Source organism: Glandiceps talaboti, chromosome 8 (genome assembly GCF_964340395.1).
Source record: "Glandiceps talaboti chromosome 8, keGlaTala1.1, whole genome shotgun sequence".
Classification (NCBI taxonomy): domain Eukaryota; kingdom Metazoa; phylum Hemichordata; class Enteropneusta; family Spengelidae; genus Glandiceps; species Glandiceps talaboti.
The window spans coordinates 26,553,341-26,574,802 of NC_135556.1; the positions used below are offsets into that span (position 1 = coordinate 26,553,341).

General features: G+C 34.6%; 1 protein-coding gene across 2 annotated transcripts; it reads right to left on the reverse strand.

Annotated features, from left to right (window-relative positions):
* Window positions 1-282: 282 nt before the first annotated feature.
* Window positions 283-21,009, reverse strand: LOC144439034 (U3 small nucleolar RNA-associated protein 18 homolog). Of its 2 annotated transcripts, none has more exons than XM_078128277.1 (12): window positions 20,735-21,009; window positions 17,586-17,770; window positions 16,964-17,038; window positions 16,379-16,505; window positions 15,286-15,369; window positions 14,383-14,554; window positions 13,246-13,346; window positions 11,719-11,809; window positions 11,220-11,343; window positions 8,538-8,709; window positions 2,246-2,385; window positions 283-510 (listed from the first exon to the last, which is right to left on the reverse strand). In XM_078128277.1, exons 1-12 carry the CDS (start codon window positions 20,960-20,962, stop codon window positions 486-488), a joined length of 1,524 nt encoding a protein of 507 aa, XP_077984403.1. In that variant the 5' UTR covers window positions 20,963-21,009; the 3' UTR covers window positions 283-485. The 2 variants fall into 2 exon arrangements, with proteins under 2 accessions (XP_077984403.1, XP_077984401.1); XM_078128275.1 differs by having other exon boundaries at window positions 285-510; window positions 16,379-16,518; window positions 16,968-17,038.
* Between the last annotated feature and the right edge of the window lie 453 nt (window positions 21,010-21,462).

Genomic DNA, 21,462 nt, shown 5'->3' on the forward strand with positions numbered 1-21,462 from the left:
TATTCACATTTGCATTATATATACAATAATATACCACAACAGGGATCTACCAAAATGATCTCATTTATAGGCAACACTCATTTGCATTTTGGTGATAAGTTTGATATAAATAAATGGAAAAAACACTTGAAGACTGTTATTGAAGACTGATCTTGTATAAGGATGAAGGAGTAGTGTATCCAAATGTGTCTTGGTTTAGCAAGTGAAAAATGCTGCCTTGCTATTCTCTCTCACATTCTGATTAAAAATCTTGCATGATCAATGATTCCGTAGTTGTCTGAAATTTATTGGAATAAAATATTTTTTAGACAGTCACATGAGATCATAATATGGGATATGTCTAGCCTTGAACCACACCCACTTCAAGACATTCTAGGTCTTTCTATGTTTACTTCTCGGGGAAGCACAGACACCAAGCTTTGACACATCTTTCTCTTCTCTACTGATTTGTCTTATCTTGTTTCTTGTATCATCTTGTCTTATATTTACGACTCACTATAGTGTTTTAACCTACAAAAGAACAACAAATAGGAAAAGTTATAGAAAGTCAGCAGTCAGATATTTGTTTATTAAATTACGAAAGCTGTAATCAACAAAGCAAACAAGACACTAAATATGTTGTTGTTGTTGTTGTTGTCGTCGTCGTCGTCAAAGTTTCCTTGTTGTATTCATTGTTCTTTGCTCCTTTCTGGAGAAATCGCTAACTATAGAATACAACACTACCAGAAATACAACACTACCAGAAATACAACACTACCAGATATTTATTTAGGGACTATACCTAGATACACATTCATGATAGTGACCTTCAAGCTTACAGCTGCAGTAAGCTGCAACTGGATCGTTTTTTGAAACGGTTTTATTAAATCTAATGACTAAATCATCATCTTCAAAAGGAAATTCATCTGAATCATCATATTGTACACCCTGAATGGTATTGAATCACCTGTAGGTAAACATATTTGTGTAGCTGTACACATAGTATGGTGTAATATAACCAATTAAAATGATTTTGAGGTCCACATCCCAATCAATCATGATTTCAACTTCCAACCAATAACTATGCATACATATATTAGATACTTAATACAGGGAATACGGATGTTATGAGTTGTTAGTTGTTTCACACTTCTTCTGCGTCCATCAGGTTGCAGAAGACGTATGCGTGTGCAGTCGCCTGATTATCACAGAAAAAGCATGAAACTTTGAGTAATGACTCTTAACATCCTTATTCCTTGGATTAAATCTATAATGCTCTGCTGGTAATATTGATTGAGCACTGTTCTCTCCAGTGAGACACTCTTACATAGCTACATATATTAGATATATACTATAAGATTTTTCAAAATTCTTGTATGTCTGTTTATGTGAAGATCTATACATATAAATACATGTGACTTATTTTTATATTTACAATATCAGGCTAGTTCCTACAACTAGAATCAATTTTAAGTTCATGTTCCAAAACTGTACAATTGTCAATTTTGCAAAGTAAATGCATTGTATTGAATGAATACATAGGGAAATATCAAATAGAGAAACTTTATGTAATAAAATGATACAAAATTTTCTGCAACCAAAGAGGAGACACAAAATGTCTACACTGACTTCATGGACACAAGACAAAGTAGACTGAAAGACCATCAAGTCTACAAAGACAGAAATTACAGCCAACTGGTCACAAAAAATAGAAACTTAATGCAAATATATGGTAGGCTTGAATGGCATTAACCTAAGTACGACTGAGAAATGGTTGTATAGTGACAAGTAATTGTATGCCTACTATTAGTAGTATATATTAATGGAACCCACTGGTGTAGATATTCCTTTGTGGCCGTATTTATGGAGTGGGGATTGTTAGTGGGTGTTAAGCTAAGAAGTAACTACTTATGTCGTGAATCACATTTATTGATTCATATTTTGTGTTATACGTTGTTGTTGTTAACATTGTTGCCATTTCTGATGAACTCATTATATAGTCATACGTCATACATAATCAACCAATCAGCATGTAGCCCGCCAATAAGGCAGACGATCAAATCAAAATTTCTTGTGTGATGTAAGTTTCAGTTACAAGTTGGAGTGTGCGTGCATTCTTGTGTGATGTAAGTTTCAGTTACAAGTTGGAACGAGTGTGCATATAAAGAACAGAGTTCCCAGTGTATCGTACTACTTGCTTGTATTGTCATTTCTATTACTGCTGTTTTCAGAACCCCTTTTCTATTGTGAGTCATCCACAACTTACCTATACAAGAGTGCACTACCTTTGTTATTACCAATGGCTAGGTAACCACTCCTAGGTGAGAAGTCAAGACACGTTGGTGTGTAGATATGGGTGGAAAAGTCAGGAAAGTTATTGAACACAGTCATGGATGGAACATGCACCTATACAAATATAAATATACAGAGAAAATCAGATTAAAATTGGTTTCAAACATGAATATAGTTTAAGAACAATTGCCTACATTGTAAGACATAGATATAATTTGTACAATACAATGTCATGCCTACATAACTAACAAAACACACATTTCAAATATTACATACCAAATTCATCAAGGAAATATATACACCCTGCAAATGTTACTGACAAACTAACCAAAAAAAACCCACAAAAATTCTTCCTGATCCTAAGATACAAATATTGCAGGTGGTTTGTGCCAATAAAAATGCCTGTTATTTTGTCTGTGGGGGAAGCCGGAGACAAGGTAACTTATGTTTTGTGTGAAGGGAAGTCGGGGACAAAATAACTTATGTTTGTCCTAAAAAGAGACCTGTTAAATCCACTAAACTGGTGAAGACAGTTGTACAAAACTTATAGGCCAGGGTTTAAATCCCAGGTTCTTGCATTAGTGTTATCTTATCAGTTGAGCCATGAGCATTAGGCCCAAAAAAAGAATTGTTTGTGGTCAGCATGCACATCACTTAAATAGCCCCGTGTCGGTCTTTTTTGTGTTTTTCCAACCCATGCAGTCTACAGATCCGTAGGGAAACAAAAAAAATAACCTTACTTCAGTGAAGACAACTGCAGAGCCAATCATGAAGAAGCAAATGATATCTGCCCCACATACACACTTAATAAGTACTTAATAAAAAGAACTGTAACTGTCATAAATGGTAGATCGAGTGGCAGGTTTGTTGAGAATTTAAATAAAAATTGTGCCATCACACCATTTTAGACAAACTGTCCTGACCAGAAACAATTTTTTTGTTGCCTTACATAGGATTATTCTTTTGTTCTGTTTTGTTCAATGGCTGACACATTACAGTTGATATGTAACATTTTCAAAATATCTCTGAATATTTCTATTCCTGCAAAGACTTTATTAACCACATGAAGCATTTTCTGTAGCTGGTTTATAGTTGGCATATATTCCCATCAATCAAATTAAATTACCCTTGCTATGTACTTCCTGGTACAGTTGTAGGTTTAATTGTGTCTGGTACTCCAGCAGTACCACTAGATGATATCATTGTCAATGTACAAGTCCATAGGTTGAAATGCTCTTGATGTCAGTACACATAAAATAACCGATGTTCCATGTCAACTGAAATATGTGTCCTAATTCTATACCAAAATAGAACAAAGCCAACTTTTGACTGAATAAATCTAAGCTCAGACCTAGTTTTGACTGAGTGATTGACCTAGGTTTGACTGACAGAGTACAGACTGCAAATAACTCCTTTTATAATGTTACTGTCATGGTGATCATGGAAAGGTGTCTTTTACTGAAATTTGTTCTACCATAATGACCAATGTCTGTTTCATGATAACAATTGCAACTTTGACATTCCAAGGTAAATGCAGAACAAAACATAATTTTATTTTTTTTTGCTGGTACTTATATCAAGATTTGTAGAACTTTTTAATTTACTTTCCAAACACTTGCAAATAATTATATATTATCATTGTCTGGTTTACATGTTTCATAAAATGCTTAAAACTCAGACCTGAAATCCAGGGAACTATGACATCGAGGTGAAACATCTAAAATGTCATGAGTCTGTAACTATAACTGTTAGTTTCCTTGTTTGTTCAATGCCCCTGGTCTTTCCCCAGGGTTCATATTAATGATCTGATGATTTACTACAATGTGAAAAAACCCACCATACACAAACTATGGATAGTATCTTAGATTTTGCAAGAAACCTAAAGAGCTATGTGTGTTGTATAAGTTATTATGATACCTGTTTTCTCTCACAATGTAAAAAGTGAAATTCTTAGTTTCTATTACATGGTTTGTTTATTTTCCTATCAATGAAGGAAAGCAATGCCTCTGTGACTATCTTCTAGATTAATAATGACCAGGAAATCTTCTTTGTTATCTATACAAAAGATAATTTCCTGCTTTTATCAAATTCAGCTGATTAATATCTGTCTTTATAAGCTATTTTTTTTTTATCTTGGAAAGCACTTTGGTGTAAGATTTTGCTGAAACCAGATGCCAACCACCAAAAAGCAAAGCATTCACCAATGTAACTTCACTCATGGATGAATGAGTTTGGTACCCTGGTAGATTTTAAATGGCATTCAGGATAAGTATTAGACTAAACACAAGATATCAGGTTCAGGGAGAATGGGCACAAGACTTTATGCCATGATGCAAAATAGAAAGTACACCATCATTGCATCCAAATGACCTCATCTCATCAAAACTGCATACTCATTCAGAATTACCTTGTAAAAAGTGAATTCAGGGGTCATAGGTCAAACAACAGGAAACTATACATCATATTTGTATAGTTTTGGTTCACATTGTCATAGATATGGTGACAGCCTCATCATTAATGCATGGTGGCAACATTTAGAACAATATTTCATTTTGATTACTCAGCTGACATATTTGAAAGTTGATTTTAGCTGACAAGTTATTCTTGTTTTCACTGACAACATGTCATGATTTAAGTCAACTTTAAGTGACAGCATAATTTATTCATTTATTTATGTAATTTAATGGAAGACCAACAGAAGCAGGTCCCATTTACAGGCTACTAAAAAAATGAAAAACCCAAGAAAAAGACAATAATACAAACACACAAACATGTCAAACAAACAAAACTAACAAAATGCACATAAAAACACATTACAAGGCAAAAATACAAAATCAATCTTGCCAGGTGGACTTGAGATGACAATCTTGAAAAAATTGCATTTTTTAAATTTTTCAGTTAAATTAAAGTCAATAACAAAATGCACATAAAAACACATTACAAGGCAAAAATACAAAATCAATCTTGCCAGGTGGACTTGAGATGACAATCTTGAAAAAATTGCATTTTTTAAATTTTTCAGTTAAATTAAAGTCAATATTTGAAATATTACAACAGAGATTGTTATAAGTTCTCATACATCGCTGAATGGCAGTGTTTATAAACATGACATCAGGTCTAAAACAAGTAAAATTTCTAGTTCTCCTCTGCAGAACATCAAAGTGTAACGTAGAGAGAATATACGGACTATCATAAACATTATTTACACACTTGCATAAGAATACAATGTCTAAAAACATCCTCCGGTGAGAGAGGTTGGGCAAATGAAAAATTTGCATAAATGTGCATAATTATGACGGTTAAAATTGATCCCGGTTTTGTAACAAAGAAGTTTTCCTGAACCCTTTCAATGTTAGCCTGTGATTCTTTTGCCAAGAGGACCAAGCGATTGAGCCGTATTCCAGAATACTTCAGACATATGTAACATAGAGTTTTAAGAGAACGTATGCAAATAATAACAACTTCTTTTTATAAAACCCAACATTTTACAACCCATAACACCAAAGTAAAGAGTTGTTTGTGTATACTATAATTGTTTATAGCATACTCTTTCATTTGCTAATTGACCACATTAGAAAGTCAATAGCTTGGCTTGTAAATAAACCAATTGAAACAGTACACATTTACACTTGGTATGAATGCTATAAAATGCACATAGAGAAAGTGCCTTACTTCAGTGTTACTCGTTAAATGCCAAGACAACTAGAATAAATACTCTGGCAAGTCCTGGGCAAATATTTGTAAGAACGTAAGAATGTAAAAAATCTGTCTTGAGGTGGCCAGAGTGGTGTCCCTCTGACCCTCTCCTTGATTAATGACCAGGAAATGTTCTTTGTTATCCATACAGAAAAACATGTGAGGCACGAATGTTTGTTGACATTAATCACTGACTTCAGTACTGTTTTAGACTAACAATGGGATAAGTTGATGGAAAGCATGCTAGACTTGCATGGTTGGATTTTGTGTCTCACAATGAAAGGGCAATGACACAGCACTCCTGAACGTGCAATGACACAGCACTCCTGAACCATGTGAACGTGCAATGACCTAGTACCGCCTGAACATGCAATGACACAGTACTCCTGACTTGATTTAATTATAGAATTGCAAGCTGTTGTGTTACAAGACAAGTCTTCAAAGTAGAATGACACAGAGACTATGAAAAACACATCTAGTAAGAATCAAATGTATATATCCTAGATTCAGATGTATTTAAATGGTAACTATAGAGACAAAACCAAAGGTCAAGGCATAAAAAGACAGTTTATCCAAATCCTTATATGGGTCTAGACATTTAAATGGAATTTTTGTGAAGTCAACTTCTTGAGTTAACATAGAAAGAAAAATTATTCCACCTTGAAAATGTGTTTGTCAAGGTCAAAGGTCAAAGTCTTATTAGAATAGTTACCATTGATAATGTGGGGATAGACACTTGAATGGTGTCTGATACATCAAACTTTTGGAGATAACAGGCAAAATTAAAACAAGCGTGTATATGTGTGTTCATCCATTGCATATGTATGTCTGCTCACTCCCATGACACAATGTGTATCCATGGCAATGAGCAATGGATGGAGAACAAGTTTCAACTCAGGGTTTTGCAACAGTGGTGTATAATGTACGTGATGTAACATCACAAAATAGCTCTCCAGAACCTAAAGTTTACAAAAGGGCATTTATTTCCTGGAGTGGCATTTCCATTTACAGCATTCATTCTGGGTTTGACTATTGGGTCAAAAAAGGTGGCGTGTGTCATTAGAAGTTTTGATCTTGAAAATTGGGAGAGTACTGACAAATTACCACTCTTGGAAAACAGAAACATTTTGTACAAAATTGTAGAACAACAATACTTTCTATTTTAAGATAAAGTGGCATAACAGTTGGATACCTTTGTCACTGAGAATATTTGAGTAAAAAATGAGTCATACATTAATTTCAGGGTGTAGATTTTGTACATATGAGAGTTATGTCAAGGTGTGTCAGCAAAAACACTGATAAACTCTGTATGAGTCAGCTTGCCTACAGTATGTGTTCTTAGTATCTTTCATAACATGCTATCGTTTCATGTAGCAAATATTGACACATTCATTCTCAACACAGAAATGTATATTTAAATCATGACAACTTGACAGATGGACTGTCAGCATGTTGTAACTACAGCTGAATATACAGCTGATAATTAACATAATAATAATAATAATAATAACAAATGTAAATGTTTGCATATCTCTTTCCCACACTGTGCACCAAGTGTTCCTCAACTATTACCCCCTTTAGCAACACAACAACCCTTAATACTTCCTCAACTCCCTGGGAAGCATACAATCCATTGCAGTCTCTATAAGTACATAGGATTAAAGCATTCGCATTGCAACCTCTATCCTACTAGGTCCCAAGTGTACACTTGGGTTGACTCTGACCCATTTGTGGTTAAAATCTTGCCCAAGAATACTAAGTGTAGAGGCTTGAATCGACAACTAAACAGATTGCAAGTCAATCACATTAACCATTTCATTAAACATGACACCATATTCATCATGAGTATGTTGGAAGTCTTTGTGGGTTCAAAGACCACCCCCCCCCCAACCCCACCCCCCTTCACCCACCTGAGGAGATGATTGTGAATCACAACATACTGAGGAGGCAATCAATGTTTTCCTTACAGAATATTAATCATTGTCTTAAATTAGGCAGATCTTTTCTTTATTTCTGTGTTTTTTACTTCTATTTCCTCACTTATACACAAATTCTTTCCATTGAACTGAAGATTAATTTAAAGTGGCCATATGATTGAGAATTTGATATTTATTTTGGATTTTTATTTGATAAAACAGCTTCACTATGTTTTTCTACTTGAAAAAATAATGTGAAATAACATATACCAAGTCCATGTTCACATCTCAATAAACTGCAAAACATTAAACAATGTGTAAAATGTTTGTTATTGTACGTACAATAACAAACATTTTACACATTGTTTAATGTTTTGCTGTTTATTGATATGTGAACATGGACTTGGTATATGTTATTTCACATTATTTTTTTCAAGTAGAAAAACACAGTGAAGCTGTTTTATCAAATAAAAATCCAAAATAAATACCAAATTCTCATCCATATGGCCACTTTAAAACGTCTAAAAATGAATAAAAGATGTATCAATAAAGACTTAAAACTGTGAAAAAATGGAAATGAGATATTAAGTTACAGGGACTTTATTAAAACAGTAGTATTTTAGTTGAATCATTCACTTTTTAGTCTGCACTTACCAATTTGACAGCATTCTTAGCAAAATTGGAAGAGATTGCTAAAATTTCATTTGTAGAGTTGAACTTGGTATGTGTGACTGGGGTTGTAAGATTGAGGACTGCCTTCAGTGGTTGTGGTTCTACCTTCTGTAAACATGTATTGTCATAGATATTCACCACTCCACTCTGTGAACTGAAACAGGGTTTATAAACAAGTTTCACTTCTGTGTTGACACTAAAAGTTTCAAAAGGAACCCAGATTCAGATAAACATTTTACGACCTACAAACAAATGCTTTACAGATAAATTCAAGTGGTTGAGAGCTGTCTCTTCAAAGCCCTGGGAGAGTGTGCTGATTTATCACTCTTTATTCAAACAAAAACATTAAATTGCATGAATACCAGTTTCTCCCTGGGCTTCCCTATCAAAGTAAAAGACTTACCTTTATTTTACCCCCAAACTTTCTGTATTTATCACACACTTTCTTGACTAAAAATTTGTAGTTTCTGAGTCATGAGATGATATTTGTATTCATTTTAGTTTAATAACCTTAGTAACAAAGTAATAATACACTAAGTTCTTGTACGGCTTCTTATAACTTATGAATAATATTTCACCTGTTCAGGTCAACAGGCTTTGTCAAACTGTCGACTTGAACAGGAAAAACGTTACTCACAAGTAAGAAAATAAGAAGCCTTGGTCATGGTACAAGAACGTATTATTACTAACTATGTTTTACTGACCTGAGGAACATGTTTAAGGTTTAATAACAAAGAAAATTAATATATACAGAATTAAATTACATTTATGTTACTGGCAAAATACTGAGAGCAAAGTCTTGGCATTAAGAATGTAGTTCTGAGGTAGAAATCAGGTTGTACCTCCTTGTGCAACTATACATGGATTCATAATGTTGACCAGGTGAGACAATGTGACACTACTGTCTGGTTGACCAGGTGATACATGATACTAGAGTCTGGTTGACCAGGTGATATAACGTGACACTAGAGTCTGGTTGACCAGGTGATACAACGTGACACTAGAGTCTGGTTGACCAGGTGATTCAACGTGACACTAGAGTCTGGTTGACCCCGGTGATATAACGTGACACTAGAGTCTGGTTGACTAGGTGATATAACGTGATACTAGAGTCTGGTTGACCAGGTGATATAACATGATACTAGAGTCTGGTTGACCAGGTGATATAACATGATACTAGAGTCTGGTTGACCATGTGATACAACGTGACACTAGAGTCTGGTTGACCAGGTGATACAACGTGACACTAGAGTCTGGCTGACCAGGTGATACAACGTGACACTAGAGTCTGGTTGACCAGGTAATACTAGAGTCTGGCTGACCAGGTGATACTAGAGTCTGGTTGACCAGGTGATATAACATGATACTAGAGTCTGGTTGACCAGGTGATATAACATGATACTAGAGTCTGGTTGACCATGTGATACAACGTGACACTAGAGTCTGGTTGACCAGGTGATACAACGTGACACTAGAGTCTGGCTGACCAGGTGATACAACGTGACACTAGAGTCTGGTTGACCAGGTGATACAACATGACACTAGAGTCTGGCTGACCAGGTGATACAACGTGACACTAGAGTCTGGTTGACCAGGTGATATAACATGACACTAGAGTCTGGTTGACCAGGTGATATAACATGATACTAGAGTCTGGTTGACCATGTGATACAACGTGACACTAGAGTCTGGTTTACCAGGTGATATAACGTGACACTAGAGTCTGGTTGACCAGGTGATATAACATGACACTAGAGTCTGGTTGACCAGGTGATACAACGTGACACTAGAGTCTGGTTGACCAGGTGATACAACGTGACACTAGAGTCTGGTTGACCAGGTGATATAACGTGACACTAGAGTCTGGTTGACCAGGTGATACAACGTGACACTAGAGTCTGGTTGACCAGGTGATACAACGTGACACTTGAGTCTGGTTTACCAGGTGATATAACGTGACACTAGAGTCTGGTTGACCAGGTGATACAACATGACACTAGAGTCTGGTTGACCAGGTGATACAACATGACAAGCTACACCTCTTCATATATATAAATACTATTTGTAGGTTTCTTGACCAATCAGATTGTGAGATTGCCGACATGTGACATAGAGCAATGCTGATGGCCAAGATGAGCTAACAATTAATACTACAATAAAATGATCACTATAATCCTAATCATATGACCAGGGATCAATTATATCTACAACCAAACTAGGGAGAGTATAGAGTTTCAATGAGGTGATGCAAAGTTTTTTATGTTCTGAATTACACATAAAATACAGACATTGATGACTCACACGCACACGTACATGAAATGTTACATTTTATTTCACTGTGAACACAAATAAACAGTTCTGTATTTGAATCTCACCTTGTTTCATCCAACAATGATGTTGATTTGTGTTCACTGTGAGATAAAATGTATCATTTCATATGCATATGCACTATCAGTGTCTGTATTTTGTTAATATAATCTGTAACAAAAACATGTGGGACATAAAAAACATGCTTCCTGTTTGAAACTGTATGGTCTCTCTAGTTTGGTAGTATCTACATATGTAAGAGTGTCATTGCTTACCCACAAGCTATGTACTGTTCATGTTTGGCTACAGACACAGTAAGTTGGTAGTATCTACATATGTAAGAGTGTCGTTGCTTACCCACAAGCTATGTACTGTTCATGTTTGGCTACAGACACAGAAAGTCCTTTAATGCAGCCTTCATCTGTAAATTTATTCAGACATTTCTGAGATCTCATATCCCATATATAAACATGTCCATCATCTGAAAGATTATGACAGAGAGTAAAATATATCAACCATCTAAATTCCCATGGCAACAGGCGGAGACAAATGTAGAGGGTTGATGAAAGCCATAGTTGGTAAGAGGAAATATCTTAAAGTGAATCCTGCAAATATTTCAGTAAAAGTTACATTTTTCGGTAACTTTGCAATATGAATGTTTGTACCTACCTTCCACAAAATTTAAACCTGTCACTAAAAATTTGGATCAAGATTCCATGAAATCTAAAAACACTGACTAAAGGTATCACAATATTCTGCAGCCATTTTGAATGCAAGTTAGGAAATTTGAGATAAGTTTGTTCCCTAATCTAATGTTTATGTCAATATCATTTGTGGTAGGAATGAGACCACTAACCTCCATGAGAGTATAGTTTACTACCATCATCACTGAATGCCGCAGACTCTAAATTACCACTCATTTTAAGTGTAGCAATCCATTCTCTAGTCTGCAATGTAAGCAAATACATACATTTTAAAAATCACTCTATTCAGCTTCTATGAAAAATAGCTGATTTTTTACACTGCACAGTAAATCAAGTAAATGAATGACTAGCTGTCTGTACTTGAATTGAAATACAACATCTGGGAATAACATTTGAAATAAAATTAGCAAAAACAGGTCTGAGGAGGATCTTTGCTTGGCTGCACATCAACAATGTGTTTGACATGTGTGTAAACTGTAAAAGGAAATTGACCATATTCATTTTTTTATATTTCAATTTTTCTGACTGTGTAATATAGTATCAATCAATGTCAACCCTACTTTATCAAGTTTTTAATACTTCAAACATGGATAACAAATATGTCCTCTGTATCCCAGAGAATTGGGTATGAAACTTAATTCAAATCTGAATGTGGTTTTAGGACTGACAGTTTCCCTACACCAACATCTGTATGCAAATACATCTTACAAATATGCTTTCGTGACAGAAAGTTCCAAAAACTGTTTTACATCTTAAAAAGTATGAGTCAATATGGTAACAATATTTTAAACAAAAGTCCTGAGTTTTTTCCAAAAAAAAAAGAAAAAAAAGAAAAGTAAAAAGGTACCTGTTTAATACAAGGAGTGAACAATGTATTTTGTATTTTTTTTAAATGCTTAGTATGATAGCAAAATAAGAAAGTTCCAAGAGCTGCTTGAGAAGAATACACATGTCAATGTGGTAGAACTTGTTGAACCATTTTTTAACAAAAAATTTGAGCTTTAGTGAATTTAAAAAAAAAAGTTTCATACAACACTGACAAATGTATTTTTTTTACAATCCTAGACATGGTGGCAGAATAGGTATGCAGGGGTTGGTTTGGGTGTTGCAATGACATAAATCAAGTCAGAATGCTAATCTCGTCTGGCAAGGTCATACTATCCTTGTTAACTACTGAAACCAAAGACCACCAAAGGTCTGGGCTTACACATATAGTATTAAAACATTCATTTAGGTCACACAGTTAACTCAACTAGGACACAAAAAAATTAGCAACATTTTGTTCAATCAAGTTTTTTCTCTCCATTTTCTTCTTTTGCAAAAGTTCAAAACTTGTATGTTGTATTTGAGAAGTATTGAAATAATTGAAATGCCACCAAGGTAAACTAGAAAAATTCTTGATAAATACAAGGAAATGAATAATATGTAGCAATAAGGAAATAGACACAACAACTAACTGTCAACTCCTTATCAATGCAACATACACACACTCTAATCACCAAATTTCCACACCAAATTAACATCACTGACTAATACAATTATTTTTAGTGACTTCATATTATTCATGTGACTCACATATTAGGAGTATGCAAATCATTAATAACAATGTATACTGAAAAATATTCTTTCCAAGAGCAGATTTTTCAGTTCTCTGGAATGTAATTTATGATATCTGTTACCTTTGCCGATAGTACATAAAGGTAACCATAGCTACCAAGGAATACCAAATATTGACCATCTGGAGACACCTGAAATCTGGGTAAATGTTGTTCCTCTATTCCTGTATGTGGAGAAGAGAAATGGTACTTGAACAAGTTACTATGCCCTCTAGAGGCAATTATGAAAATACCTTTGTTTATATATTGTAACAGCACTTAAACATGGTGTTGTGTTGTTGCTCTGTTGTGTCATTTGTATTGTTATTTTAACATGTGCTCATTGGTCAAGAGACCTAATGCAATAAATTGAATTATGAATTATATAATATTTGGTTTATTTGACATCATTTTCACAATTTTTTGACTACAGCAAAATAGGAAATCATACAGAAATTATTACAGGTAAATGAAACATGAATAATAATGATAAATAATAGATTGATTTATTTCTGAATTTAAAATATGATTAATAAATGGTAGAAATTTCATGCAAAAATTTATCTAGATAATAATGGAACAATAATTTGAGTTGTTGGTGTCTATGATGATGACAAATGAAGGCTAAATCACATCAGTACAGGATGCAGTTAAGAAAATTTGGCAAAAACAATTCCTGAAGTTCCTGAAAAATTACTCAAATCTTAAAAGTTTGCACAAAATTTTGAATGGTTGGGAAAGCAACCAGCTTTTGCCATGAATCAATGGGAAATATTCTTTTTTTTCAAAGAAGGCAATAGTAATCAGACAATCATAGCTCTCACTTCTAAAAACTACTTCTGAACAGCATTTCCAGTTGTCAAATTATGCAATGTTAACAATAACAATAACAATATCAATGATAACTGGACTGACTGTGGGGCCTGGTATAACCTGACTTCCATAGGATAACAATTGTTGGTATACTTGTTCCCTATGCCAACTATAGAATAGACAGAAAATGACTTGCACTAGGTACTTGGGTGCAGTGAGAAGTCATAGGGCCTGGTACACCATGGCTGTCATGTACTGGTTCCCTATGACAGGACAGATGACTTACACTAGGTACATAGGTGCAGTGAGAAGTCCTGGGGCATGGTACACCATGGCTGTCATGTGATAAAAAATATGGACATACTAATTGCCAACATTTTGAAAGTATAGAATAAAAGCATGAATTACCTATAACATCAGGTATTCGTATGACTTTACCAGCAATCATATCATACACATAAAAGTATTTTTGTTTAGATGCCAGGATGACCTGTCCACCGTCTGCACTAAAATGAGCCGTGTGAATTGGAAATCTTTGTAGGAATACACTTTGTATTTTGGGATTCGTTCTACCATCAACCTGAAAATAATTACATAGTACATGTATTCACCATTCTTTTTCTTTGTACTGCAAAAGGAAATACTTATGACCTAAGGGGCCTTGTTACTATGAGTCAAAGAAGTAGCAAACCTTTAAGTCATTAGTATTTGTCAGCTGAATGAAGAAAAATTGTGAATAATATCATTATACCTCCTTAAGCATGATTTATAAAATATTGGGCAAAAAATGATTTTGAAGATTTTCCAGAACCCAATTACCAATGATGTAGATTTGTATCATCGTCATATGGCATGATCAGAGTATAAATTCCATATTTTTTGTTTGAATGTGTTAAATTTGGCTTGTGTATTGCATATGTCCAAATACCTGTGTATTTTAGATTTTACACAGTGTATACATTACTTTGTGTATTTTGGCTTTACCTAAACAGATGATCAATAATCTTAAAAGTATCTACGGTAACTGTACAAAAAATACTCGTTTTTTTCAAGAAAGTTAGCCTATAAATTTTAAGTGTTGATATCATTTGAAGTGTAGCTAGTTTGTTTTTTTCAGTGAATATGTTCATATTTTCACATGGTATATAAAAGGGCATGACAAATAACGAACAGAGGCATTGGTATAAAGCTATTAGATGGCTATAGCCATATTCAATATACTCTCCATGGCCACTGAGGGCAGCCTTCCATCAAACCCTGGCTGATTCAAACTTTTGATTGAAGATGGAAGTCAATTTTAATTTTTTTTACCTGAAAAAAGTTAAGAGACTGGTCAAATCCTGCTGTGAGTAAAACTTGTGCACCAGGATGGAATTCTACACTCTGTACCTTCCCCTGTTGGTAAAGTAAAATTAACATGTAAGGATCCCTACATTTAAACTTTATAAAAACTTTTTGCAAATATCCAAGTCACTCCTAAATACACATGGGCTGAATGAGGTAATTGGGTTAAAGTACATTGCATCTCAGGGACCTATCAGTATCCCTTCATATAAAATAAACTTCACAAAAACTTACTGCAAATATCTGATATAACACGGCACACTACAAAAAGTGACTTTAGAGTGGTAAATTAGAATTGCTGGACGTTTGGATCCATCTACTAAGGACTTTGATCTGACGTGATATTTATTAATTAAGGGCCAATCTTTTCTAATTTATTGTTCAAAAGTAACAATGTTTTACTCTTCTATTAATTCTTGGAACTATGTACAATCTATTAGTCATTGATATAACATGAGCTGAATCACATACAAATATATTCAGGTGCAATGCACCTCTTCACCAATTTCAGTCATTCAAAAATTTCCAAACTTTGCCATATTTAAATTTGTTCATGGTCTTTTGGTATAAGAAAAGAAATTTGGGGTTCACCATTTCATTTTCAAAGAAACTGACAATCTTGTATTTCCCCATAACAGTTAACACAGTATTCGGCGGCCATATTAGATGATGGTGGCCATATTGGATTCTAAAATGACTTAATTTTAATATCATATTGATCTCTATTTCAAACATTTGTATCCTGACAGCCTCATTTTCCTTTTTGATTTCAACTAAGAATAGGCTGAAGTATTCTTGAACAAAGTAATAGTAAAAGTTTAAGATCTTTATTTCCAAGGCACATACCAGTTTTATGTTAAAAATCTCCCCTCCACTGTCTATGGTTTATTCATGTGTCTTAACCTGCAAGAATGTCTCAACGTTAATCTGTAATCAATGTGTGTGTGATTATTATGTGTTGCATTAGCCAGTTTTATTATTCCCCTATCCTGCAGTTCACCAAATTCAACAAATCTATTTTTAAATCAATTTTTTCTCAAATACTAGATGATGTGCCTACCTGTGTTGGTTTTTCTTTATTTGCATTTGTACACTGTTTGATTTGTAAGCTGCCTTTAGGTAGTTTATCTGACGTTGTCAAGTAATCACCGGTGTGTTTTAATAATTCATCATCTTCATCATCGTCACTATGGCCACTATCTGAAAGACACACAAAAATAAATTATTAGACTATGTGTGTGTGTGTGTGTGTGTGTGTGTGTGTGTGTGTGTGTGTGTGTGTGTGTGTGTGTATGTATGTGTGTGTGTGTGTGTGTGTATGTATGATATGCATGTATGTATGTATGTAGTATGTATGTATGTATGTATGTATGTATGTATGTATGTATGTATGTATGTATGTATGTATGTATGTATGTATGTATGTATGCACATGTGTGTATGTGTGTGTGTGTGTGTGTGCGTGCGTGTATAATGCACACATGCATTTACAATATGGGGGTTAAAGTTGGCTAATACATTTTAATTCATATAAACAACAAGCAATATAGAATAACTGTTTATCAAATAGACACAATTCAATCGTATTGAGTTTAAATGATCTCAAAATTATTTCAAAGATATCAAATGTGTGAATTGTTTGAACTAACCATCTGAGTCAGCTTGTCTTTCTGATTTAAGTCTAGCCCATGAAGGAGTACTGCCAACAGCTCTTTCAAACCTGACATGAACACAAAAAGAAGTGAAAAGTGATGATTGTTACTTTCTTATCTACATCTGTATTGGTTTGAGTAGAATGTCAAATATCTTTGACAAGAAGAGCATATATCCTTATTTCATGTTTGTCACATCATGATCAATACAGAGTGTTTTTGTTATGGTTATCATATTGGTCAAATCAAGGGTTATCATCAACGTTATGGATTTTACATAAACTATACATGCATTATTATATACCAGATTAGACATTCAATGTCTTCCAGAGCAGAACAAAATGTAAACAATTGATATTTCGTCGCGTCAGTGCAGTAAGGTCATATCTGCATCGTGTCAGTGCAATAAGGTTGTATCTGCCTATGCACATTGTGTCAGTGCAGTAAGGTCATATCTGCCTACACAATTGCATAGCAGATACAACCTTTCTGCACTGACGCGATGATTTATGCTTTACCACAGAGAACAATATATCCATGGTTCTACATTCTTGCCTTGATAAGCAGACATACGGTATATGCATTATCATTTTTTTTTTATTGCAAATAACTTACTGTGACTTCAGTCTTTGGTGTATTTTTGTCCCAGAAAGCACAGTTTCATTGATTTTTGCAAGTTCTTCATGTCTCTTTGCAGTGAGGTCAATTGTAACATCTTCATCATCTTCATCAACCCAAGCTGGTTTTTTACTTTCCAATGGATGTAATCTACCAGAATCTGAACTTTCAGAAATTTCATCCTAGCAGGGAAGACATAAATACACAAACAAAATTGATGTATTATCATTAGTACATTTATTTTCCCTTTTTAAAAGTTTTGGTGTGAAATTTATGATTTTCCACACTTTTATTGAGGAAAAACTGTATACAGCCACTTGTATCTGAAAATACATCATATTCTTATTATCAGAAAAACAAAAGATTACTACAGTTTGGCCACTAGGGGTGTTTTTGAAAGCATACTGTCAACTGTAAGCATAAGCAAGTATAATTCTACACTTTTTACCTTCCGTGGAAGTTATAATATACCAATGAAGTCTGTGTGTCTGTGCTTGTGCGCGTGTGTGTGCGTGTGTGTGTGTGTGCATGTGTGTGTGTGTGTGTGTGTGTGTGTGTGTGTCTGTCTGTCTGTCTGTCTGTATCACCATTTCCGAAAAAAAAGCTGCATCAATTCAAACGAAATTTCATAGCAATGTTCCGTAGGGTAATGGCCTGAACTGATTAGGTTTTGGTAATAATCCGATGAATATTAATGACCAATTTGAGTAATTAATCGATCGAACGAGTATAAAGTTGGCGTCAGATTCAGATTCAGGTATCATTATCTTATGAACATTATATTGAGCATCAGATGGCCTCAGATCCGAAGACACCCGATGGACTCAAACCTGAAATAATACCGTTGAGACTACAGGGAAGGATTCTGCTTCACTGTCATCGGGTGTATTCTGATCTGAGGCTATCTGACACTCAATATGATGCTACCTAAATCTGAATCTGACGCCAACTTTATACTCGTGCTCTACATAGCTCTACACTGAGAAAGACTCTGTTTTCAGGGGTTTCGTACGTGCCAACCTTATTTTGTGTTTCCCTTGGATCTGCACTCTGCATTGGCTGGACAAACACGACAAAAAAGAAGACAGAGGCAGGGTATTTAAGTGATTCAAACTCACCAGAAAACAATTTTTTTTTAGGTTTACAATGAGCATGGAGTTCACAAACAGGTGAAATGTTTATCATCGTTTCAATTTCGTCAAATATGGACTTATCATTTTCAAATTTCGCACACTAATGCGCAGATGAATAAAGAGAAATTGTGTCTTTTGTAGATTTTCGATTAGAATTTTAGGAACCGTCTCCTTTTTACCATGTTCTTTTCCAATTTCTCTTGATAACAAACTACCGCTGTTTGTTGCAAGGCTTGTACATAATCATTTATCTAGCTCTGTATCTCAGGATATAAATACACTCTCACATATTTATCAAGTGTAATAATCTATAATTTATACCCAAATCATGTGTGTGGTCAAAATATGGAAAATAGACCAAGCCTCGCCTAGCGTACAAAGAAAATTTCATGACAATGTATCAATAATGGTGACGTATACATTGACCTATATAATTAGTGTACAGTGAGGGCGCGCCACTCAACAAAATCTTGACAATTTTCCCATAGTGTAATCTCGTGGTGGGACAGAAGGAAGTTCAACATGCACATGCCATATCCCGGGTATGTAGGGGATCATGAAAGCCAAGTGAAGTCGAGGATGGCAAGCTTTCCTGTGCTGAGAATAGGAGGTGTGGTGGGCATTTCAACAACATTTTCGACAACTAACTTTCATTGGGACTTGACGAATCACAGATATAGAGCTAAATTTCTTGCATAAATAATGAAATTCCTTACGGAAGGCATTCAGTTTAAATCTGGTTATATAAATGTTGTAATTTTTCCTACAAATTTTAGCTGCAGGATCATGAAGGTTTTTATATCACATTGTGGAAAGTTCCAGTACTTCCATGAGATTTCAATCCATTATGAGTTGGAAGTTTGATTTTCTATAATCTAGGAGTCCAGTGGATGAGTCTTTGAAAATTGGTTATAAAATTTAGACGACCAGAATATGGTGTATTTCATTTCTTTTTTTGTACAACAGAGTATAAATACTTAATTCCCTTGTGTAAACTCTTGATTTCCGTAACATTCACCCCAAACCCCACCCCACCCCATCACTCACATTGTGACAAACAGGAAAGAAATACATTGAATTGTCATTAGATTTCAGGACAAGTGTATAACCAATATTAGTGAGTGGAAGATAGGCAGATTGAAAGATTAACAAGACTGTAATAAAGATCCCCAAGATTTGATTTTTATTGTCATCATAGCTGCATTAGTTTGGAATTCGAGTTTTTGTTTTTTTAACGTTTTTTTACTATTTTCATTCTAAGGTTTAAACTCAAAACAAACGCTACAATTCTAGCTGTACAAACTGAAAAAGACGATGTGAGACAGAACTGCCTGACAAAGTTGGGTCTATCTTATCTGCCGAAATATATCAGACATTTCTGGGCCTTCAAAAGGAAATGTCTGATATATTAAGGCATTATTTAGCAGAGAAATGCACCCAACTTTGCAAGGTAGATCTACCTTGCACCATCTAGTTGAGGTTATGTAGCTGGAATTAAAGAGTTTGTTTTGAGTTTAAACACTAGAATAAAAAGATAACAACAAAAAACAAATTCAAAACAGTACAATTGTTGCAGCTATCATCATCATCATCATCATTGTGGTCACCACCACCACCACCACCACCACCACCACCACCACCATCAGTCAATCATCACATAGTTGTGAAATGCATTTTACTATCTTTACAAGTTGACTTTATACAACATTTTGATTGCATCTTGGTGTGTGTGTGTGTGTGTGTGTGTGTGTGTGTGTGTGTGTGTATGTGTGTGTGCGCGCTTATTTTCTTTCTTTTGCAAAACACAAAATGAATTCATACAAGTGAGTGAGTGAGTGAGTGAGTAAGTGAAGAACTCAGCCAACTGGGCAAATCCATTACATTACAATATCATTGAATATTATAAACTTTTAAACTTAGAATTAGATATCATGTATATAACTTTGTACATCAAATCAAATATTCGTACATGACAATTTCACGTCTAACTGTAAAATACTGTGACTGACTTACCGTCTTCGTTTTCTTCTTTTTAGAAGTTTTTTCTAATTTTTCTACGATCATCTGTTCACCTCCGAGTACAAGTTTTTCAAGCATTTCTTCCGATTCGTTCTTTTCAGAACTATCACCAAGAGTTCGAAATTTCTTACTCTTTTCATCTTTGCCTTGTTCATTTTGTGGCTGTCCAACGCCTTTGGTGTTTTGCTTCTCAAGTGATCGCTTGATAGAACGTCGTAGCATGGTGAAGTGACTGTTGTATGTAGTTTACACAAGCAAGACAGCAGTCAGCGAGATGAACACATGTGTGACACTGTAATCTCCTTCCGGGTCGGTAGATTTCAACTCTCGTGAAAATGCGTTGAATCTCGTAACCTAGACGGATCAAAGCTTAGCTGAAAGAATTTAATCGTGACAATGTTATAGTATTAAAAATGATCACCCGTATTACCAATCCGAAATTAATGCCTGAAAAAACAGAAAATAAGTTTTTCTCAGAACTCATTCTTAATAAAGAGAAAGACCGGTTTATGTCACGTGATGAAGGACGCGACTTTCCCTTTTTTTCCTTGGAGCTTGTAGGCTATCGCCCGGAAAAGTAAGTCTAGTGTTCTTGATGAAATTTTATGCTTTGAATATCGTGCGGTATCGTATCAATTACGTAAGGTAATTAATATTGAAGAAAAATAATTAAATCGGCGTCAAAATATACATCCGGTTTGGCAAATATTCACACGTGACCC

Bases quoted from the DNA above. Each gene is read 5' to 3' on its own strand.
- LOC144439034 (XM_078128275.1), bottom strand. From the start codon at position 20,962: ATGCTACGACGTTCTATCAAGCGATCACTTGAGAAGCAAAACACCAAA. The intron at 14,555-15,285 runs GTAAAAAAAATT...AATTATTTTCAG, and splicing joins AGTCTCTTAACTTTTTTCAG to GTTGATGGTAGAACGAATCC. The intron at 2,386-8,537 runs GTAAGTGCAGAC...ATATTTGTATAG, and splicing joins CTAAGAATGCTGTCAAATTG to GTGCATGTTCCATCCATGAC.